General features: G+C 53.8%; 1 protein-coding gene across 8 annotated transcripts in view; it reads right to left on the minus strand.

The window, feature by feature from the left end:
* CAPN15 (calpain 15) overlaps positions 1 to 24,018 on the minus strand; it is a 66,962-nt gene that overhangs the window by 19,049 nt on the left and 23,895 nt on the right. The window contains exon 1 of one of the 8 annotated variants that reach the window (XM_074597478.1): positions 21,992 to 22,044. The exons of the other annotated variants lie outside the window; for them this stretch is intronic. Coding sequence (XP_074453579.1) covers positions 21,992 to 22,035 — 44 coding nt within the window. The 5' untranslated portion in view covers positions 22,036 to 22,044. Of the gene's footprint in view, positions 1 to 21,991; positions 22,045 to 24,018 lie in introns of those variants that run through there. 8 annotated transcript variants of the gene reach the window in all.

Consider the following 24,018-nt stretch of genomic DNA (forward strand, 5'->3'; position numbering starts at 1 on the left):
GTGCTGCTTATTGCAGAGCAGCACCCTCCAGCCACCCATCGTCCTGCCGCACACGTCGCTCTTGCGCCTGCGGTCCTACCCAGCTTCTGGCCACACAGTCGCAGGACCATGGGAAGAAATCGCCTTGTCCCTTCCCATACCAATACAGAGAAAGGAAAGACCAGGATAACCTAAAAGAGAGAAGTAGATGAGGGGACAGTGGGACACGCTGCATTGCCGGACCTTCCTGATGCGGTATCGGCGATGAGCTGCGGGCTCAGGGAAGGCAGCACGGTTTCACTTGGCCGGGCAGGAGATCCAAGCTCCAGGCAGCAGGAAGGGAGGCGGAAGGCAGGACACTGCAGTGCTGTGCCATGCCACCACCCATGCTCTGCCCCAAGCTCTGATACCGGCCTTGGGGAGCTGTCATCGCTCCCTGGCCACGCTGTTCCCCTCCCGGTTCCCTCCTCTCCCCCACGGCACAGGAGTCGGCTCCCAACACCGTCCGCTCCAGGGACACCATCCTGCCCACTGCTGCGATTGCCATCTGCTTGACTTTCTCCACTGACAGCTCTCAGGAAAACCAAAAAGCCTCCCAGAAAGATCAGCTCTTCTCTCAAAGGTCAGTAGCTCCCCTTGTGCCGTGGTTTGAGGTGGACTGGCCACAATAATGAACAACGGGACACCTTGCAGTGGCCGGGCCACCAACGTGGCAAGCTCTGGCAGAGCACTTCCCTGCCCGCTTCTCCCCGGGACAGCTGTTACACCACATCACGGTGCCCGGCAGCCACACAGCTTTCCCTGCAAGCCAGTGGGAGACGCACAAACATGGGAGAGGACATGGGACAGGCATCTTCAGCTGTCCCCTACATGCCACTGGTTCCCCAGCCTTGACGACTGGCAGCACACCAGACTGCAGCCTGCTCCCACCAGACTCCTGCCTGGGACTGATGGACAATTCAAATCTCTGCCTGGAGCACCAGACTTAATTTGATGGTCCAAAGATCACAGAGGGCACCAGACTGGAAGGGCTGGGCTGAACGCTGGCCTTTGGTCCATCCTTACACAATACAAGCCCTGCCTCTGTCCCACACCTCTCCGGAATGAACTGGCTGAAGGAGAAACCCAACCGCAGCCTGTCCAAGCTCTGTTCTTCTCCCTACAAAGCCTGGCTGGCTCCTTTCCCGGCAGGCAATGAGCCTGCGTGAGGAAATACAGTTGTCTCCACCAGCTCTTCACCGGGCCCATCTGCTGTATGCTAACACACATGCTCTCCAGCCCCAGAAAACGCAACTGAGAAACATCGCCTGCCACCTTCCCAGGCGCCTGGGCAGGAGAGGAGCTCCTCTCAAAACAGCCGCTCCACAGCGACCTGGCAAAGTCATCCACCCACAGAAGGGGTTTTCCTAAGAAGGGGACTCTTTACAGGGAACATGACGACACAAGCTCTCAGCAGCTGGTTGGGCTGGCAGCATGGATCACAGAACGGTTTGGGTTGGAAGGGACCTTAAAGACCACTCAGTGCCAACCCCCTGACCTGGGCAGGGACACCTCCCACCACACCACGTTGCTCCAAGCCCCCTCCAACCCGTCCTTGAACACCTCCAGGGATGGGGCAGCCACAGCTTCTCTGGGCAACCTGGGCCAGGGGCTCACCACCCTCACAGCAAACAATTTCTTCCTCAGATCTCATCTCAATCTCCCCTCTTGCAGTGTAAAACCATTCCCCCTCGTCCCATGGCTCCCCTCCCTGATCCAGAGTCCCTCCCCAGCTTTCCTGGAGCCCCTTTAGGGACTGGAAGGCTGTTATAAGGTCTCCTCAGACCAGGAGAGGAACAAGATCTGTGAGAGGCTCTTGCTGGGTGCACACAACAAGGAAAGGGAAAAGGCCGTGCGACCCCACACCTGCAGCAGCATGGACAGGGCTGGCCCCAGATGGCCATGCTTCCCTCCGCAGTAGCTATACCCAATCGAGACAGGGCGCACATCAGCTGGCAGGAGACACCACCACGTTGGCAGGACTGCACCTACCTTGGTAGTCACAACAGTGTGATTATAATACTTTAAAAAGAATATAGAAAGTACTCAACCGAGTAGGCAGCTTTCAGCGGGCTGACCAGGTCCCAGGGGACCTCACTGCCGTGTGGAGTTGGGAGTGCCAAAGACAGCCCCGTGCCGAGGTGAGAGCCTCTAGAGAGGGACGCTGGCTGGGACACCAAGGCAGCCTTCGCAGGCAGGATCCGGCAGCAGAGCTGCCCGAAGGGTGTGCGACTGTTTCCCTCTGGACACCATTTCTGAGAGCGCAGAGGTGGTGAGGGAAGGCTGTCATCAGGAGGGAAGGGAGAGCCACTGCAGGGATATCGTGGTCCTTTGCTTCCCTCTGACCTGCAGGAACTTTAACTGAAATGGGGCAGAATTGTTAGGACAAGGCAGGGAAGGGATTACAAAGGTACCAGCTGGTACCTTCTAAACCCACCTTGGGACAGTGATGCCCCCCTCCGAGGGCTCTGCTGAGCGATGAGTTTAGGAGTCTCTGCCGAGCTTGCATGTCCTGGTGCTACAGAGCCCAGGCTCCCACACAGCCATCAAACAAGCCAGGGGTCTCCACCACCTTTGGGTATCATCTGGGACCAAAGGCTTTTCTGAAGCCTCACTGGAGCAGGGCAAGACAGGAAGGAACAGGGCAGGGTGCGAGATTGGGAAGTGCCCAAAAACCTGCAGTTTGCGTCTTTCCTGGAGGCAGGGAGCTGGTGGCGTGCCAAGCCTGTGTGATGTGCAGCCCAGCGCCGGGGCAAGAGATGGCAACCAGCCCTGGAGAGAAGCACCTTGGACTGCCAGAGCGAATGGCCCATGGTGACCTGGGCACTGGAGCGAGAAATCCCAGGGCTCCGCTGCAGAGCCCACCCCAGCGACAGGATTATATGAGCTTGTGTCAATTGCACACAGCAACAGAATCAGGCTGTTTCTCTAAATAAAACTCTTCCAGAACAGCTAAAGCCTTAAGACTTACTGCTTCAGTTCTCTCCTGCAGTAAATAAACAAATAAATAAAAATCAATTGTTCTAGTCAGCAGCGTACAAACCCCGAGTTCCCTGAAACAGAATGCATTCTAGCAAAATCCTCCTCTTTGACAAATAGAAGAAAAGGCACTAGAACTTTGTGGAAGAAAAAGAAAAATCACAAACTCCCCAAACAAAATCCTGCCTGGATTGTCCGTGAGCTGCGCATCGGTCCCCCTCCTCCCCGTCCAGCTGTTTTCTATTTAACTCCTCCTTTCAACGTGCTCTGACCTCAAAGAGGAACTGCTGAGGCATCTCCCGCGCCGACCTACCCCATCTCCAGGAGACATCCACGCCTGGGCGAGAAGGGGGTTGGGGGGGGGGGGGGGGCGCAGTCAGGATCCGCACGGCATCGCTCTGGAAGATGAACGGTCAGAAGGACAGGTGGGTTGGGATGGTGGCCCACACGTCGTGAAGCCCAGGCAAGGAGATGCTGTGGGCTGAGCTGACTCACTCTTGCAGAGCCAGGCAAGGGCAGGTAGGCTGGACCAGGGGAAGGCTGCAGCAGATATACTGGCAGAGCAACACAGGAACACCACAAAGAGGGACTTTCCGCTTTTTACAAATTTCTATAGGAGAAAAACAGGCTCTGATTCACACTTCTCAACCCTGAGGGGCTACAGAAGTGTCACCAGCTCTGTGCTAGCATCACACAAACAGGGCAGGTTGCATAAGTATTTCCAAATCCTGCCTCTCCCACTCCACCAAGGTGAAACAAGAAAATCACACAGGCTTCAGTACCAGTGACCTTCACCCAACTTCCAGAGAGGTGCGGGCAAAACCAAAGCACCAGAAGGGACCTGTCCCTCTGCCCTCTTCTCCCACTTTGCACCAGCAGGGATGATCGACTGAGCAAGGGCAGAGACAGCAAAGAAAACCTCTCCTGCGCTCACCCGTGCTTTCCTAGAGGCTCCTATCAAAGGAACCATGCCAGGCAGTGCCAGGCAGGCCCACCGCAATGGCACAAACGTGCCCACAAAAGAGGGGCCCTTGCTGGACCTCTCCACCTGTGAGCAAAAGCAGCACCCCACTTCCACAAGAGCAAGCACGGAGGATCCCAGAGGATTCCAGAATAACTCAGGTCAGAGGGGACCTCAGGGGGAGTCTCCAGTCCAAACTCCTGCTCCAAGCTGCAATTCTTAACAGATCGCACGAGGTTGCCCAGATTTATACAGTCTGGTCTTGAAAACCTCCAAGCACAGAGACTACACAGTTTCTCTGGGCACCAAACTCTACTGACTGACCGTCCATGAGCCAAAAAGGCTTCTCCTTGTATCCAGTCTGGTCCTCTCCTGTTTCATCCTACGCTTTTTGTTTCCTGGCCTCCCACCACGCACTGCCGTGAAGAGCCGGGCTCTGTCTTGTGGGTGATGTCCCTGTAGCCATGGGTAGACCTCCTCCAAAGCCTTCTCTTCTCCAGCCTGAACAAGCCCAGCTCCCTCATCCTCTCCTTGCAGGACACGGGCTCCAGCACCCTGACATCTTAGTGCCCCTCCACTGAACTTGCTCCAGTTTGCCGAGGTTTTTGCCCCAAACTGGATGTACGTTTAGGAGTTCAAGCTGCAGTCTCGCTACACCTTCTGGGTTGCGGTCCTGCTCCTCTTGTGCAGCACCAGGAAAGCGTTTGGTACAGGATGGGGCTGAGCAACGCAGAACGGGGCTGGTGGCTCGCATCCTCCACTGTGAGCTGAGAAAGTGCTAAGCGAGCCTTGGTTGAAAAGCTTCTACAAAACACAGCTTCACCTTAGCAGGAACCCATCAACTTCAAAAGCACCAGCAGTTCAGCCTTCTGGTAACTACAGAGACAAACCTGATTTTTAAAGAAACTCTTGCTCGAATAGCTTGAGTAGCTTGAGCTAGAATAGCTTATCACCATGTTTGATGTCTCGTATCCTTGCAGGCACCACCACTGCAAGCCACTGCCCAGTCCAGGACAAAAGTGCCTCCCAGCAGACCTGGTCTGTAGCATCCAGGACCCGCAGCCCCTTCTATGAAGCAGCACTGGGATCTCATCATCACACTGAGGTCAGGCAAGGAAGGAAAGAAAAAACAACTCCCAAAAGGACACCACTTTCTTCATGCAACGCCCATCTCACACCAGGCAGCTCCTTCAGCTGGGACCGAGCTCCCGGCTGCACCATTCCCTTTGTTCCTTCAGTCTGGTGGAAGGGCACCACAACGGCTACAACTACACACATTCCTCCTTTTGCTGAAGCAGCTGATGAAATAAAGATTTCTTGATCCTGAAATATTAATTTTTGAGTGCTCCAGAGCTTTATTATATATTTATATCTGCTCTCATTCTTTAGAGTCAGTCCAGGACAAACTGTCAACTGGTTCCCAGGAAACCACCTTAGATACGGGAATGGAAAACAGCTGAGGGACCAGCCCCTTCCACTTCCATGCCAAACCCTCCTCTGGCCAGGACTCCCCCTCTTTCTGGAGGTCACCCCCTCCCAGCCCCAGTGCAGTATCAGTGACGCTGACTTGGGCAAGACAATTACATTTATGCAGAAAATAGCATTTTCCGCTGGTAATAACTTGAATGGCTTGAAGCAGGACAACTGGATTTGTTGTGTTTAATAAAGCAACGGTGACAGAGGAGAATCACTCATCAAGGTCAGGGGGGGGAAGCCTAATTGTGCAGCAGGAGACCACGTAAGGGTGAGCACTTGACGGTGAGCTGCGCCATTAAAGATCCACCAACACCACACAACCCTCCCCAGAAGGTGCCAAGAGGCTCGGCTAGACACTAAGAGTTTTCCAAGCTAATGACGCACCCCAGTTCCTGGGAATTTCTTGGTCCCATTGCACCAAACCTCAAGGGGGTTCTTGCACAGTTTCTATTTAGCTTCTGCTTTCCCAGCCTGGACACAGCTCCCAATGTCCTCTGCCAGCTCGGATGTGCTCCACCGGCCAGCGAGAGAGGAGGCTGCGAGTTTTAATGAGAAGTTCCCAGGGGAAAACTGAACTCTGCTAATGAGAAGGCTGAGAAAAAACCCACTGGCCCCAGATGTACGGAGTTCAGTCAGCAGTGTGCGGCAGCCAACAAAACCACAGAACATGCTCTCAAACTGCAGCTTTCCCTGCAATTCACCTTGCCGTCACCTCCCCAAAACCAGGCCTTGCCTGTCTTAGGACAGACAGATGTTAAGGATGAGGGGGGACATTTTGGTGTAGGATGGGGAAGAAAGGCCTTCCAAGGCTCTGTAAGTACAACTGCTTGCAAAGTGTGCAAGTGGGGCAGAGAACATGCTCCTCTAACCCTTGCCGGCCACGAAGAGGCCCCAGGGAAGCTGTCAAGAGTAGGGTGGGAAACGGGAGGAGAGCAGAGGCACAGCTGGGACAGGAGCACCCTGAAAGCTCCTGCAACACGCATCGAAATCCGGCTTCGACAAAGGAAGGGAGCTGAGGAGACCGTCATTGCTTGGGGAGTCCTCTTCACAGCTGAAATACCTTTCTGGATTTGTCCCAGGAAAAAGGGGAGAAGGAGCAGTCTTTGAAGGGTTCTAACCCATCTGAACATGTGGTCACTGGAGCCCAGTGCCGCTGCAGGAACGCAAAGTGACACACGTCTGGAAGGAGGATGCTTCACACTGGCTTTCCTCCAAGGCTAAGGACACACAGGCAGCGTTATCCTAAACTGATGGCTCGGAGATAAGAAACTTTTATCGTTCTTCATGCCAAATCATCAAAGCAGAATCAGAATCTGGAAGGCTTGCCTTGTGAGAAAAACAGGACGTGCATCATTAGCCTTTAATATACCTTAATTGCTTCAGTGTTGTAAGATACTGGCTTTCAGAAGAAAACCAGTTTGGCTTGCAGAGCGCTGTGAGGCACAGGCACGCCGAGACATGACCATTCTCAAAGGCTCCTTTGCTAATGAACAGGTCACCCAAATCTCTGCCAGGGCAAGAAGAAGAATCCCTGGGGATACGAAAGGAAGAGGCAGACCAAGTACTTCAAGGAGGGCAGCGAAGTCTGAGTTCTAGCTTCGCTCAAACGTCAGGAGCTTTCACAAGCTCTGGGTTCACAAGCTTTTGATGAGGGACCAGGTGTCTCACCCTAAAGAAGCACCTCCTATGCCTATCCCAAGGTTATTGGGATGCAGGACCCAGACGAGATGGCCAACGGCAATGGGAGCTCTTCAAAACTCTGGATTGGGAACGCACTCCACTGGCACTCAGTGGCATGGGATCGTCCTACAGGCTGGCAGGAACACAGCTTGGGAAGGTCCCTCTGGAGCCCCAGCCCTGGGGACAGACACCAGCACAGCCTCAGCTCCTCTCAGGCTACACCGTTTCTCATTAAGATCAATTCCAGCCCATTGGTATAATTAATAACCTCATCTTGCCTCCCTGCATGTAAGCATGGGAAATTTCGGCAGTTGCAATCGCAGTTCACTTCAAAGAAACCAATTTAGCAGAGCGCTGCTGCCGCCACCGTGCCTGTACTCAACTCACCTCTTCTGTACCTAATTCCCCTGGTCTTTTGGGTATCTGGGGCAAATTAAGAGCAAACAATATCAAGCTCCAGTTGCACCCAAGTATTATACGAGGCGAGGAAAATTTTTGTCATTAACTCAGGCCAGCACCGTACCCTGTATATGCTTAAACAGGTTCGATAACGTCTTAATATGTTGATTTGGCTCAAGGTGGTGACGAACTGAATGGCCTCAATCCATATCTTGCCTTACTTTGCCTACATGACTAAAATCCACATACAGTGGATATCTGAACCCGCTTAAGAGCAAATACACAAAAGAGGCACACCAGTTTTACATGCTTTTGTCACAGTTGCATGAAATTGGTGTAACTTAGGCATAGAAAGCGCAAAGGATCTGTGTAGATACCCTGGTTCTGCTAAAACATTTGGGAGCGCCGCAGGGTGCCTGCACCTCCCATAAAAGCTGCTCTTTCAGCGGAAAAAGGCCCACAGTCCTCCAGCAAATGGAACACAAGAATTCAAGAATTTAATTTTTTTGTTAAAAGAGACCAACAGACCAGAAAGGCCTGAACCCTCGAAGACTGACGGACACAAGTTAGGTTGGATACTTGTAGCTTCAGCTTCTTGCATGCTTGGAGCAAGAAGGCACCTAGAGAACACTAGATTTGTTCTTTAGAAAGCCTGGTAAAAATTGGTTCAGTTATCTTGCCTGTTTTTTATAATTACACTCCCTCTTTAGTCTAAGCAGCGTCCCAGAAAGCTTCCCATGTAAAATACAGCTGTCCAGCAAAATTCATGAGCACCTAAAAGGGAGGAAGATTCAAACTCCATTGAAATCAATCCCACGGACCAAGCTGACACATCTTACACATCTGCTATGGAATAAAAGAGCTACCTGTTGCCAAGATTGGCTAGTATAGAAAGGTTTGAAAAATACAGCTTTTTACACCCAGCCACCAAACAGAGACCTCCACGCTGAAAAACTGAAAGACAACGTCATCCACAACCCAAACAGGGCAGGGGGTCTCGCCAACATTATGGGGTAACACAAAGGATTATGAGAGGTGCCGTAAATCCAGCTTTTGGCCCTTCACACTCATCTTTTCAGCAATGCCAGGGGAAAGATTTTTCTGGAAGCAGCAAAAGGGAAGTTGGGAATTATATTTTCTTGAGAGGTTTTCATGAGAACGACCCGCTGCTGGTCCAAGTCCAACAGCGATCTCCAGCCAGCATCCAGCAGGTGGCAAAGCACACCACCACCAACCAAACCTCCTGGACCTTTGGCCGTCCATGCGGAGATGACAAAAACTCAAGGCACCGAGGACGAGGGCTGACCCCACACCCCGGCAGTCGGGGACAAGACTCAAACGCGGGCGCCAGAGGTGCTGCTTGCTCGCTCATGTTGAGAACAGGTTTAGTACAAATGTGCGTTGCGGTTTCACTTCCACGGCCCCAGCAGGAGGGAGTCTGCAATTATTCACATATGGAGAAGCTTCTGTGGAAAAGAAGGAAAAAATTTCAAACTCTGAAAAGACCCCCTTGGTTAGGAAGAAAGATTTTGAAGGAACGGCAGGGGCTCCAAAAACTTATTTAATCATTCCCTGCCTGGCCCATAAATCGTTCCCTGCCTTGAGGCAGCTCGTAAAACTTCTCAAGAGCCTATCAAGGGTCAATCCTGGGAGACACCTTCCCTGGCCGGTAATACAGATGAAGTGAAAAAAGGTGAATGGGGGTGTGGGGAAGAGCGGTTCAGCTGCCAGGCAGCAAGACAGGCTACGGTCAAAGGCCAAACAGGTTCAGATGTGGCAGAAGAGGAGTGATGCCTGGCTGCAGCGTTCAGCCTCAACTCTCAGCCCAAAACACTCTGAACCTTTTGAACACGGCAGGAGAAAAGATTATTACAGAGCAAAGACAGCCCTGGCAACATCAGGACTGACAGAATCCCATCAATCCCACCACACACCCAGCAGGGACCAGTGAGGACATCAAATCCTCTGGGATGAGCTATAGAATCATAGAATGTGTTGGGTTGGAAGGGACCTCTAAAGGCCATCCAGTCCAACCCCCCTGCAGTCAGCAGGGACACCTTCAACGAGATCAGGTCGCTCAGAGCCTCATCCAGCCTGGCCTTGAATGTATCCAGGGATGGGGCCTCCACCACCTCTCTGGGCAACCTGGGCCAGTGTCTCACCACCCTCGTTGTAAAGAACTTCTTCCTAATGTCTCATCTGAACCTGCCCTGCTCTAGTTTAAAATCATTGCCCCTCGTCCTATTGCTACATGCCCTTGCAAACAGCCCCTCCCCAGCTTTCCTGGAGCTCCTTTAGGGACTGGAAAGGGCTCCAAGGTCTCCCCGGAGCCTTCTCTTCTCCAGGCTGAACAACCCCAGCTGTCTCAGCCTGTCCTCACAGCAGAGGGGCTCCAGCCCTTGGATCATCCTCGTGGCCTCCTCTGGCCCCGCTTCAACAGGGCCATGTCCTTGTTGTGCTGAGGGCTCCAGAGCTGGACACAGTACTCCAGGTGGGGTCTCACCAGAGCAGAGCAGAGGGGGAGAATCCTCTCTCTGGATCTGCTGGCCACGGTTCTTTTGATGCAGCCCAGGATGCGGTTGGCCTTCTGGGCTGCAAGTGCACATTGTTGGCTCACGTCCAGCTTTTCATCTATGAGTAGCACACCCCCTCCATGGAGTAAGGTCCTTTAAACCTCAAGCTGTGGCAGGAAGAGGGTGGGAGACACCAGGAGCACCTAATGGCCTCCTGCGCCCACAGGAACCCGAGGACAAACACACCTCGAGCAACATGAAGCCAAATCGCACCCTGGAGGCAGCCTCTCCTCTTGCAGTCACAAGGGCTCCCTGCTGATCTGGACAAACTGGTGAGCAGTTTAAACCTGAACACGTGAGTAGGACACATCATGAAGACGCCAGTCCCATCAGGATCTCCAAGCCACCACTGAAGTTAGGCTAGCACAAGATGTATAGAAATCAGGGGAGATCAAGAGCAACAGCGAGAGGATTCATGACCAACATACCAGATCTAGGAGGACAAGCAAGATGCTGGGGAGGAACAGCTGGGAAGATGATGTTCTTTACTACTACTATTACACCAAATCATTTCAAATCGTGGCAAGTTTTAATTTAGGAAGCCAACAGAAATTGTGCCCTTTAAAAATGGGACTAAAGTTGGTAAGAGTAATGAACCAGGAGAAGATCCCAAGGAAGAGCAGTGTAGGGTTAATGCCTCTCTCCGAGCATTAACAGTAGCCAATGAATGGCATCCAGGGAGGCTGCGGAATATCCCCTTCACACCATGTCTTTTGCCCAGCGAGGAAGAAGGGCAAGACTTTGCTGTCTTCAACACATCGCCGAGACTTAAATGAGGCTGACATACTGAGAAGACATCAAGGATGTGTGCCACTCCCTCAAATCCGCTGGTCGAGGGGTCGTCTTCTGAGCTGCCTCCTCTGTTATTGCCCCTTAACCATCTCCATTGCAGGCCTGCTGGGCTGGCTCTGCCCCAGGCCCTGCCAGCAGCCCTTCTCACCAAGCCCAGAGTGAGATATCTGCTCCCCAACCCTGCAGACTGGCCACAGGAACGTCTGCTCAGAGACAACAGGATGGGGGCAGCTTCGTATCAATGATTATCTACGATGCTCGGGTCAGGAAGAGTGGGAAGGACAGCCAAGAAAAGCTCAAAGCTTAAGGATTTCAGATGAAATGTGGGAGAAAATGGACTAGAGGACATCTCTTAGGATGTCTCGTGTCTGAAGAGCGTGGCACAGGACAGGTTTGAGGAGCTGCGGGTGATGCTCTGTGAGCAGCTCCACCCCATGCTCACAGCCAGTGCCACCAGCTCAGCTCCAAAACACCGCCCTGTACTTTCAGAGAGTAAATTCAATCCTTTCTTCCCAGGATGAAAAGGAAATTCAAAGCTGTTTGCTGCCTTTGACGCCAGAAAGGCAAAATACCGCTGTTGGAGGAAGGCATACAAGGCTGGAGAGGACCGCCTGCCCCCTCGCGTGGCCCCGCAGGGCTTGTGGGGTGGTGGGAGCTATCGCAACACCGGCACAACCACGGGGAAGGAGGTGGGAGAATGCCGCCAAGCCCCTCTCTTGTCTCACCAGTTCCCAGCCCTGCCTGTAATCAGCTACACAGGGCAGGCTGCTATTTGCTTGAGAAACAGCCATCTTTTTCCCTAAATTCTCCCTTTAAAAGAAATAAATCAAGGCATAGCTCCAAGGTACAATTAGGAAAAAAACAACAGTCGTCAAGAGCTTGGTACCATTTGGGCTGGAGAGAGAGACAAAGACTCGTCTTTCCCTCAGGTCTGACACTAAGGAGAGCGTGGGCATGCAGAGCCCCTGGCCGCCTCCTCCTCCCCTGGGGCTTTAACTTGGCCGTTGTCCTGGCTCCTGGCAGAGCTGCGAACGAGGAAACTTCCCAGGGCCCAAGCCCACACTGCCGAGCTCTGCAGCGGCGCCATCCCACTGTCCCAGACCACCCAGTGACCCCCCTGCAGCTACCAGCCACGCTCGGGGCACTGTGGGCAGGACCTTGCACCCACCAGCAAGAGAGAAGGCAGCAGGGCACTGTGGTCCATCGCCAGCGGCTGTCAGGCTCTCTTCAGGGTGATTAACCGGCCTTAATGAAAAGCTAAGCCAGTCCTGTGCCCGAGGAAAGCAGCTCACGCTTAATAACCCAGCCAACAAGCTTTGCACTGATCTGCAGAAAGAAAGAAAGATTGCCAAGGGACAGAGGAAGAGAGAGGAACTCTGGCAACTCCCAACATCCCTGGAGCCGATCCGAGTCGGCCAAGCCATAGCCGCTCGCGTGGTCGGATCGGGGCATGGTAATCAAGCCACCGCCGCCACACTACAAATGTCACCGGGCAGCGAGGGGAAAGGCGAGGATGGAGGTTCCTCCCAGAGCCAATGCCACCAACCAGCAAGCCCTGCTATCTCTCAACTCCTTTGGAGAGAGGAGATCAGAAGGCAGAGGGCAAACCTGAATGTCCTCTCTTCTACTTCAGGAACCACATCTGCAACCCCTCCAGAGAACACCAGTCCCAGAGGAGGATCTTGACGCGCAGAGCAGAAGCCCAGGACGACGTCCCAGATGACCTGCGTGTTGGAGTTTGCCCACACATGCACACGCTCACTCTTTCCACTGAGTCCCTGGCTCCACACGCAACTTCCAAGTGCACTCACATTCACTACCAGGTCCTGGAAAAAACTTTCCCAAAGGCTTGATGCAGCCTGCTGCACCGGAGCCATGTCCCTCCACGCTTTGCCGACCTTGGGTGATGTGGGGCCAAGGGCTTGCGTGGTCAGCTGGGGTACCAGGGCCCGCATGGAGAGTGGAGGCTTTCAACACCAATAAACCCCACCAACCTCACAGACAGCTCCAGCCTTTCCTGATCTTGGATCACCTGCGCCGTCTCCAGCTCTGTTCCCAGGTTCTGTCAGGTCAAGCAGATGAACGCAAGACTGCACAAAATTTGTTGCTGCATCAGCTGTGGGTTTGGGTGTCTGCTGCTGTGCTGCAGCCAGCAGGCTCTGCTCTCCTTGCAGGCTCGGGGGGAGGAGGAAAAACAAGGAGGGGAGAAGCCACCTCAGGTCCTCTTCAGACTCAGGGCAAATGAACCAGCATCTCCTCCACGCAATAGGAGGAAGAAGCAATTTGTTCTGACAAACGGTGAAAGCCTGCAGCGGGGTTGGCCCTTTCTGTCAAAGCTGGTGTACCACACGGAGCCTTACATGCCGGCGCGGAGAGGGGAGGGTACCAGCAGTCAAGTGATATATGCATCACTCACGCAGGGAGACCATCAGCAATGCAGAAGAATAACCGGGCTGCAAAAGATACCTGTCTACCCAGCTGGGATCCCAGTGGCAAGCAAGCACGGTGTGTGCTAGCCAGCCATTGCCGCTTGTCGTCCACACCCAGGGCTGCCAGCGAGGAGTAGCGACTCAACGCGGCACCGGGACACACAGCGCGGCACCCCTGGGACACCCCTGGTGTACCCCTCTCTAGAGGGTTCACGTCTCAACACTTCAGCCTCGAAAGGGGTCGAAGGTTTGGGCACAAGCGCCTCTGGGATGAGACACGGTGGTATGGAGCGCCCAGCAACGCAGCACAGGCAGGATGGGCATATTTGCGTCTTGAGTTTGTAAGCAACGTTCAAGTTGGCCGTGGAGTGTTCACAGTCCAGGAGGCCCGGAAATCGAAGCTCTTAACTTGTAGCGGAGCTGTAACAAGAAGGATCTGGGATGTTAGGTGTCTGGATTACCAAGAGAGAAGAGGCAGCAGCACAGAAGCCTCCTCTGGAAGCAACATAACTCCAACGTCCATTTGGTCTCCAGCGAATGGACAGATATGGCCATCTCCTTAGCTTGCAACTCCTGCCTAGCTGCCAGATTCCCTCTTTCCACGCACCATCTGGGGAAGCCTGGACGCAACTGGGAATGATTTTCCCACTGCAGCCGAAGAAAGAGTGCCAGCATCTGAAAGAACTAAAGACTTCACACCTGCACATGCTTCTCCACACATACCTGTGCAGCCCTGCGCCTGCCACAGACAGCGGCGCTTTGGAAGAGCCTTGGATTCTCCTCCCATGGGATCTCTTATCTAGACAGGCACTGACAGACCAAGGATCCTGCCCAACCACTAAGTCTAAGACGAGTCCAGCAACCAAACATGAATTTCTCAAGTCCTGGCAATGATCCTTCACCATCCTCTGAATTATTCCTCCTTGTTAGTATAATGATTTCCAAACCTTTGGGTCAAACCAGACCTGCTCCTTGCGAACAGCGATAACCGAGTGTGGGAGCACACACTTCCCTGCATCACAGAACAGAAAGCAGCTGGAGCCGCATCTGAGCGCTGCCAACGGGAAGATGAAAGACTCTCACACACTCCTCTTTTTCCACTGACACCGTCTTTATGGGCTCTTCTCCCCGCTCTCCGCTACGGATACAGCTCCTTTAACTGCCGATTTTCCACAGGTGGTGAAGTTCCAGATGCTCCTGGGAGGCTTTTCCAACTTTATTTATTCTATTTAAATAACAGGGGCATATGGTTTATTACAGCTATTAAAGGGTTTGTTTATGTATGTGGGGGGAATCTTAAGAGAACAAAATATGCATCTGAGCCTGGGATTCAGAGAGCTACCAGCGCCTCTGAGCACCCAGACACCAGCGCCTGGCCACAGAGGAGCGGAGAACCACCTCTGTCTGCAAACAGCAGACCAAGGGCTGTGAATGAGTTTTCAGCTCCTCACCTACATCACACTAGGTCCTGCAGCGCTAGCGAGGAGATTTATACCAGCCCAGGAGATCATCGGGACTCCTGTTCCCTTTCTGCCACCCCCTGAACAGGATGACGGTCCAATCTCCAGGACACGGCCAGAGCCAGACATCAGGTTAAACAGGATCTAACCAGGCGCTGAAGCAGCTACACAGGGTCCTTGGAAGCAGAGTATTCATGCTGGATCAAGCTGTGGCTGCTCCCTCTACAACCTGGGGAGCCCTGGCTAAGGACAGACTGGGCACGGCCAGCACTGCCTGCACGTAAGGACCGAGGCAGGCAGGGAGCTCCGTGCTCCCTCCAATCTAGAAAGCACCCCAGGGGTAGGTGCAAAAAGGCTTATAGAATCACAGAATGGCTTATAGAATCACAGAATGGTTAGAGTTGGAAGGGACCTTAAAGAGCACCCAGTGCCACCCCCTGCCCTGGGCAGGGACACCTCCCACCACACCACGTTGCTCCAAGCCCCCTCCAACCTGCCCTTGAACACCTCCAGGGATGGGGCAGCCACAGCTTCTCTGGGCAACCTGGGACAGGGGCTCACCACCCTCACAGCAAACAATTTCATCCTCAGATCTCATCTCAGTCTCCCCTCTTTCACTTTAAAGCCATTCCCCCTCATCCCCTGGCTGCCCTCCCTGATCCAGAGTCCCTCCCCAGCTTTCCTGGAGCCCCTTTAGGGACTGGAAGGGGCTCCAAGGTCTCCCCGGAGCCTTCTCTTCTCCAGGCTGAACCCCCCCAGCTCTCTCAGCCTGTCCTCACAGCAGAGGGGCTCCAGCCCTCCCAGCATCTCTGGGGCCTCCCCTGGCCCCACTCCAACAGCTCCGTGCCCTTCTTGTGCTGAGGACTCCAGAGCTGGACACAGTACAGTACGTACTGTAGGTAGTACACGCTACTTAGAGAGTGTCTCCACTACCCCAATTTCACTAACACATCACAGCAGGCTCTGCGCATGCGTTGGGTTAGCCCAGCTGAAAAAAGGTATCCTGCAACACAGCAGCCCAGTTTCTTTGGGGTAGGAAAGGATCCCAACAGGGAAAGCTGTCCCAGAAACCTGCTGACATGTCCTTCACCCCAGGTGAAGAAGAAGCAGCCGTGGTACCACTGGAGGAGCTCAGAGACCTGGGCATGGTGATCCTTCAAATAAGCCTTCATCACCTCTCTCCAGGCCCCATTTGAAACAGGCCCTGAAGAATCGGAGCACAGGCTGCTCTTTGGAGGAAGATCTCAGCATGGAGGCACGGAAAGAGAAGGAGCCCTTTCACTGCTACGAACCTGAGGAAGCGGGAAGGGAAGGAAAGAAAGCACCGATGGGGCTGATTTTTACGGTTATGTTTTACAAGACAGACTTCCCCGCTCTCAGCAGGGAGGGGAGGCGGCGAGGCAAGGAGTAAGAAACTGAACTCATTAAGTTGCTCTCTCATCTGAGGAGCTGGGACAGCTTCAGCAAGGAGGGTGGACTCTGGGGACCAAAGGATACTTGATTCCCCCCATTTAGCTACCCACACCTGAGGTGTGTTTGAACAATCACTTCAAAAGCAACCCCTGGAGAGGAAAGCAAGCTGGATGAAGAAGCAGCTCTACTTGTTGTTTTCATTTCTCTGTCTTTAAGCCAATTAAGGAATTTCTTTTTAAGTGAGGGCCTGTGGTCTACCTCAAAAGAGACTGTGCTCCCTGCAGAACAGAGCGGGGCAAGGGCGAGGTGGCCATCTGGAGTCAGAGCCCTGCGGTCCCTAGACAACACAGGGACTGTGCTTCTCCTCCGCAAAAATCCCAGCTACTCCAAACCCCCAGAACCTCCCTGGTTTTTAAGACACTCCTGCAGCAGATGCCCGTCCCCTTTGCACCTTGGTTTTCTCACCGGTACATCACACAAAAAGCAAGTCTCGTTGACATCAGGCAGACCTATCCTGGCGTCTTTCAACACTTGCGCCGTGTTTTAAGAACCCAAGATGGAAAATGCCTTTGAAGCTTCACAGCCAGCTTCCAGACGAAGGCACGGTCTGTACTTTTATTCTACCCTCGTAATACCTGGCCTCAATGCAGGGTGGCCAAGCTCAAGCGTGGTGGGGAAGGAGGGCTACAAACACAGATGGAGCACACATCCATGGAGACAGTACGGGCAGCTAGGAAACACGTTTGCCAGGACAAACGGCTCCTGGGGTGGGAGCGTGCAGATAGATCCCCTGTGCGAATCAAATGGCAAAGACATTGCCCTTCACACACCACACAGGGCTATGCTCCGCCATTCTTCCCAGCACAGCCTGCAAAGGACACATGCATTCCGCATCCCAAAACAAGAGCACCTGGGTATGCAGGGTACTTTGGAAGTACAGATCCAGGTGAAGACCACCTTCTTTTATCTTTCAGAACAGGGAACAACTTTAGATGTCACACACCTGAACAACAGCATTTTCAATGTATGATAGCATCCCTTACACCCATTTCCAACACACCAGGTGCTAGCACTGGAGGCTGTGGTGGGAGAAGAATCTTCCTGTTTCCCAGGACTAAAGAGATGTGGGACTAAGGCTAAACATGCTACAGTAACTGGAAAAAGCCAGGAAAATGGGGCCACAAAGATCCTGGGAGGGCTGGAGTCCCTCTGCTGTGAGGACAGGCTGAGAGAGCTGGGGGGGTTCAGCCTGGAGAAGAGAAGGCTCCGGGGAGACCTTGGAGCCCCTTCCAGTCCCTAAAGGGGCTCCAGGAAAGCTAGGGAGGGACTCTGGATCAGGAAGGGCAGCCAGGGGAGGAGGGGGAATGGCTTTACACTGCAAGAGGGGAGACTGAGATGAGCTCTCAGGCAGAAATTCTTTGCTGTGATGGCGGTGAGCCCCTGTCCCAGGTTGCCCAGAGAAGCTGTGGCTGCCCCATCCCTGGAGGTGTTCAAGGGCAGGTTGGAGGGGGCTTGGAGCAACCTGGTGTGGTGGGAGGTGTCCCTGCCCAGGGCAGGGGGTGGCACTGGGTGGGCTTTAAGGTCCCTTCAAACCTAAACCATTCTATGATAAAACCTGATGGGACTGTAAACCAGGCACACTTGGGACTCACCTTACTCCCAGTGCAACTTCCCTCTCGCATGGGGAGGAGGCTGAAAGAGGAGATTTACTGGTGGCCACCAACCCGAATTGCTGCTCAGCTAAGATTTACGCTGCAATTTGTAGTGCTGTTAAAATAAAATTGGAAGAGTGGTGGGGGAAGAGAAAGAGAGAACGAAAGAGATGGGAGGGAGGGGAAACAGATCAGGAGCAAAATCCAAAGCTGTCTGCTCCCATCTCTCACATCTCCATTGAATAAATCACTCCGCATTTCCAGCTGCTGCGCTCCAGCCTTCAGTTCCTGCAATGCTAATGCCTGGGCTTGCATCACAGGGGGGCACACGGAAGGTACGGTTAATAGAAATCCATCCATCTCCATCCACAGCAGCGTAAGCGTCGGGCTCAATAAATACAGCAGGGCCGAGAATGGCACGAAAGGTCCAGGGCATCCACAGGCTGGTGGCTGATCCCAGAACTTCCACACTGCAGCCACCAAGGCTCCAGAGGAGAGGAGAAGGGACACCCTCACCCCAAATGTCACCCCCTGCCTTCTACCTTTTCATTCCAGCACTGGTTAAACACCATTCCTACCTGCTGAGGTGAGCTAAATTACCGCCTGTACCTCCAGGAGCTTGCCAGCTCTACACAGCAGATCTGCAGGGAAAAGGCCGAAGTCATGGATCAATATCCCTCCATGTGCGAAGAGCCACAGAATTCCCCCACCGAGACCCCCACTGAGGGGAGTCCTCCTCTGAGGAGAAGGCAAGGAAAGGTCAGAGCGCCTTGCAGCTCTCAAGGAATCCTGTCTCTGCTCTGCAGGACTGGATGCTGATACGTGACCTTCAAAAAAATCAAAAGCAAAACCTCTTTAGGGAACTTTAATGGAACAGCTTCCTCTTGACATCAGGGAAACTCACCCCACCCTGAGCCAGCTGCTCTGTCCCGTGCTGCTGAAACCATGGAGGAAATTCAGGATTACATCCAAGGAGACTGGTCTTTCACCACCTCAGCGTTCCTGCTCTTTACACAGAGAGACAGGCCAGCCTCGAGGATTCACATCTCATTACAGAAAACACCACAGGGTAATTTAATGAGAGTCCAAAATACCAATCCAACACAGGCATCCCTGAGCTCTCAAGCCCTGCTACCGAAGTACCTTCTCGTGGGGCTCCAGCCAGCAACAGAGCCCAGTTCCTTCTTGCAAGGGACATGAGAGAAGGTGAGATCCAGTGCACAGGCTGAGTCCCACCAACAGCAATGGATCCATTTGCGTGTGTGCAGCTGACCTATAAAGGTCATTTACTTCTCTTTCTCATGTGCCTGAACTTTAGAAGGGACAATTATCAACAGTTCCCAAGAAGCTCAGTGGGATAAAACACACTGATCTTACTGTGGCTTGGCTGTGAATGCTTCCTTTTGCCATTTTCATTTCCTTGCACCGATGGCTTCCAGGACAGCCCTGGGCCAATCCTCAGTTCCAGTGTGCACGTATAAAATAACCCTGGATGTGCAGAGCCGATCCAGACCTATGCCCTCTGTGGGACAGCCACCAGTGAGAAGAGTCCTTCAGCATGCTGTGATCCCCACCAGCCCAAAACCCTCTCCTGCACCTTCCTGCCCCACTGTCCCCAATGCAACATGGCAGTGAGCAGCGCCTCGAGGCAGCCCAGGGCAGCTGCAATGTCACAGAAGATCACCCGTGGGCAAGCCAAGGAGCTCCAGGAGGACCCGAGAGCTCTGCACCACTTCAGAATCCCACCGCTCCATCAAACAAAGGTTCAACGCAGGAACCCAGGCTTGGCCTCAGATTCAGGTGGCCGAGTTGGGTTTCTGTGGCTCCTCGGAGGATTGGGTGGGTTATGTGGGGCTGGAAGGGCCAGGAGCAGAGCAGAACGACGCTGTGCTGAGCCACAGGGCCATCCAGCACCCCAACCTGCTCCTTCTGTTCATGTCCCATGCTCTAGAGCTACTGCCACCTTAACTGAGCCAGCAACACATCTGGCCGACTTCTCCTGCAGTTAGTCAGGCAGTAATTACCAGGGAAGCCCCTAGGAGTTATACTGTACCCTGGAGGCCTCTGGACTCGGTAATTCAGACTGTAGTACTGTTTACTGCCTCGTAAAGATGACACATACTTAAGTTAGTGCTTTGACAGCTGGAATTTAGAAGATGCTCCTGGCTTGAGCACGTGCAATTAACCCTCACGTGTCTACTTGTCACAGAGAAGCATCCTGCCATCACGGCAATCCATGCTGGGGCTCCTCTAACAGCTCAGTGTCCCTTCCCCGCGGCAGAACGCAGCCCTTTCTACCAAGGAGGGCAGCTCCCGCCCTCAGTTAAAGCTCCTGAACCTCTTCAAGTCACCGGCAGCTCTTGGGTAACCTCAGCACACATGCTCCTCAAGGACAACCTGAAGGACATCACTGTCAACCTACAGAGGTGGGACAGAGGAGAGGGAGAGCACGCGTGCCCCGCCTGCAGCAAGCTGAGACGCTGCACAAGACAGATGGGGGCTGTCAGCTGCCATGCCATCCCCACCGCGTCACCACAGTCCCTCCAACACAGGCACTGGGAGAGCCAGGGGCTGCGGTGCCCACCCCAGCACGTCCAAAGGACGCAAAGCATCTAAACATTTGCTGTAGGAAAAGACAACCCAAGGAAAACAAGCCAGGCTTTGCTAGGAGATGCTCCGGGGGGGTGTGTAAAGCAATGACGTGCCCAACACACGTCGCTGCATGTGCCATGGAGGCTGCTGGGCACAAAACCAGCACAGCATCAGTCATCAGTCCATTCTGGGCCACCGGCTGCAAGCCTGCAGCTCCTGAAAAAAAACAAACAAAAAAAATCTCTTCCACATTTCAGAAGCACCAAGTGTTTCCATATTTGTCCCTCCCGCAGACAGACACCCCAGCTGCGGGGTACGGCAGCAGGAGGAGCCTCAGCTCCTCAGCGGGGAAGGTTACAGAGGACCCATTTGCTGCAGTTGGTGGCACAGGTCTGATGAGAAGTCCATGGGGCACGTGGCAGCCAACACCAGGGCTCTGAATAAAAGGTGTCTATTCCTTGGCGGCCCAAGGAAACAGGAGGAAAAATACATATACATACCTACACACACACACCCACCTATCTACCTACCTACCTATCTAGCTATAGTTTCACTTTTCCAAGGTATGCAGGTTAAAATCAGGTTTTCAGGAAGATGAAACATCCTGCTTGTGTCCACCTTCTCTCCACTCACAGCTGGGAACGCTACAGAAGGCTGGGGTGCACGGACACCCTGTCCCCTCCACCCTGCAAGGTGGCAAGAACCAGCCTCCCGACATCTCCTTTTGCTCTAGTCAATCTGCTGCACTTCAGATTGGAGCCAAGAAGGCCAATGGCATCCTGGGGGGCATCAAGAAGAGCATGGCCAGCAGGTGGAGGGAGGTCATCCTCCCCCTCTGCTCTGCCCTGGTGAGGCCACATCCGCAGTGCTGGGTCCAGTTTTGGGCTCCCCGGTTTAAGAAGGACAGGGAACTGCTGGAGAGGGGACAGCAGAGGCTACAGAGATTATCAAGGGCCTGGAGCATCTCTGTGCTGAGGAAAGGCTGAGAGACCTGGGGCTGTTCAGCCTGGAGAAGACCGAGAGGGGATCTCATCAATAGCTAAAGGGTGGGTGTCAGGAGAATGGGGCCAAGCTCTATTCTCAGTGGCGCCCAGTGACAGGACAAGGGGCAATGGGCACAAACTGGAACACAGGGAATTCCACCTCAACATGAGGAAAAACTTCTTTCCTTTGAGGGTGGCAGAGCCCTGGCACAGGCTGCCCAGAGAGGTGATGGAGTCTCTGTCTCTGAAGACATTCAAATCCCACCTGGACGCGTTCCTGTGCAACCTGCTCTGGGTGACCCTGCTCTGGCAGGGGGTTGGACTGGGTGATCTCCAGAGGTCCCTTCTAACCCCCACCATTCTGTGATGCTGTGAAATGCAGGAGCTCAGCTCTACGTAATTACCAGCCCTCGGATGCGATACCACTCTGAGGGCTGGGAGCAGCGGGGCTGGAACCCACGCGTCTGGAGCCAAAGCTGAGCTCTGCGCTGCTCTGGGCAAGGGCAGGCGAGGCCCCTCCGGCTCCCCGCAAGCTGCCAGCTTGGCAGCCTTCAAGCACCCGTAGCCCAAACTCTCATCCTCACCCCATGTGCTGCCCCGGCTCTCCTGCTGATCGTCCCACCGCCATCCAGAAGGGCTGCGGGGCTGCGTTCACACTTCACTTCCACTTTCCTTCTGGTTTGAATGTCCTGCTGCAGCCTCATAAATGCCATCTGTAACGCAGGAGCAGCTTCTTTCTCTTCAGATCAGTTCTTCGCACCTCCTCACGGTGACCTTCAGCACCTACCCCTCGCAGGGATTCAGTGATGCTTGCGGGCAGGGATGCTGTGAGATGCACGGGCTGCCGGCTGCGTTACGGCTGCCTTGCCAGCACCAGGCAGAGCGGGAAGGCTGGCAGGCACGGCAGGACGAGAAGCACGGGAAGGCACCCAATTCAAATAAAAGCCCAGGGCACTTTGTTGAGGAGAGCGGCTGATACACAGCACAGCTACCCGGGCGGGTTGTGGATCCCTGGGCAGGGACAGGCAGATGCAGCCCCAGCTCACCAAATGCAAACAGCGTCAGACCACAGCTCATCTTCCCTCCCCGTGTCCCCAAACAACTGCCCTTCTGTTTGTGGCAGCCCCGCACAGGGGGGGCGGCTGTTTCACCCGAGGGAACAAAGGCCTGCAGAGGGTTTGTGGGTACGCGCTCCCCTCTGTCTCCTCCACGCACAAGCACCAGCCTCCAGCCGAGATGGCATCAACGCAGCCTTTCAGTGCCACCGCCAGCAGCGGCGGGTGGAGGCGAGCAAAGGGAGACTGCAGCTCTGTGTCTCCCATTTTTCCCCATTTCTGAATCGCGTTAGTTGGAGACACGAGCCCAGAGCCACTGGTGTCAAGCTGTCACCCATCAGAAAAATCCCAGCATGTACCTTTTGCAGCAACTAGTACCTGATAATTTTGGAGGAAAGCAATGAGCGCTGGAAGGAACACAGAAACGGCTGGAACTGGGCAGCACTGAACAGCTCAGAGGGGCAAGGAGCTCCCTGCCTGCCCCACGGGCAGAAAACAGGAGGCGGTTCTTGCCCTCACCCCCCTCTCAATGGCCCACAACAGCAGGAGCATGAGGTTAATGCAGACCCATCTCCCTCCAGGACAGAAGCTGCACAACGTTAGGTGGGCTTGTAGTTTCCACCCGAGGTCTTTTTCGTGACCCTGGGAAAAGAATCACAGAATTGTTTGGGTTGGAAGAGACCTTAAAGACCATCTAGTTCCAACCCCCTGCCCTGGGCAGGGACACCTACCACCACACCAGGTTGCTCCAAGCCCCCTCCAACCTGCCCTTGAACACCTCCAGGGATGGGGCAGCCACAGCTTCTCCGGGCAACCTAGGCCAGTATCAAGAAGAAATTACCCACACACATACACTTTCCTACATTTTCTCCTTCCTTGCAGCAGCTCAGCCAGGCTCCTGAGCTTCCTGCTGTCACTGCATCCATCCATCAGCTCCTTCTGGAGGACTGAGACCGCTTCACAGCCCCAGGCTACTTGTGTGACATCTCTCCGGGGTGCAAGTGATTTTCCATGCAACACTAGACCAAGCTCCTGCCTCCGCAGCCACAAAAAGTCAGGGGAGCAATGCAGAAGGGTTGCTCTGAAAAAATCCCTGCTCTTGCTCCTCTTACTCTTCTCTGCTCTTAAAAAAAATAAAAAACAAAAATAAATTCACCACCTACCAATCCCTTTCCCACCCCACCCCCAAAACCTGCATCTGGAAACATGCCTGATACAAAATGAGCACCAAAGGGCTCTACCAGGCCCTCCTACCACACATTGCCACTGCACAGAGCACAAGAGGCCTGTTTCCTTCACAGCAAAATTGCATCTTCAGGATCTCTTCCCAAAAGAGATGAAGAGGAGAGGGCCACAGATCTAGGTACGGCCAAAGCTGGATGCTAACTCTCTTCATCCTCTTTTTCCTCAGCACAAGAAGGACATGGAGCTGTTGGAGCGGGGCCAGAGGAGGCCCTGGAGATGCTGGGAGGGCTGGAGCCCCTCTGCTGTAAGGACAGGCTGAGAGAGCTGGGGGGGTTCAGCCTGGAGAAGAGAAGGCTCCAGGGAGACCTTGG

Source organism: Larus michahellis, chromosome 8 (genome assembly GCF_964199755.1).
Source record: "Larus michahellis chromosome 8, bLarMic1.1, whole genome shotgun sequence".
Taxonomy (NCBI): Eukaryota; Metazoa; Chordata; class Aves; order Charadriiformes; family Laridae; genus Larus; species Larus michahellis.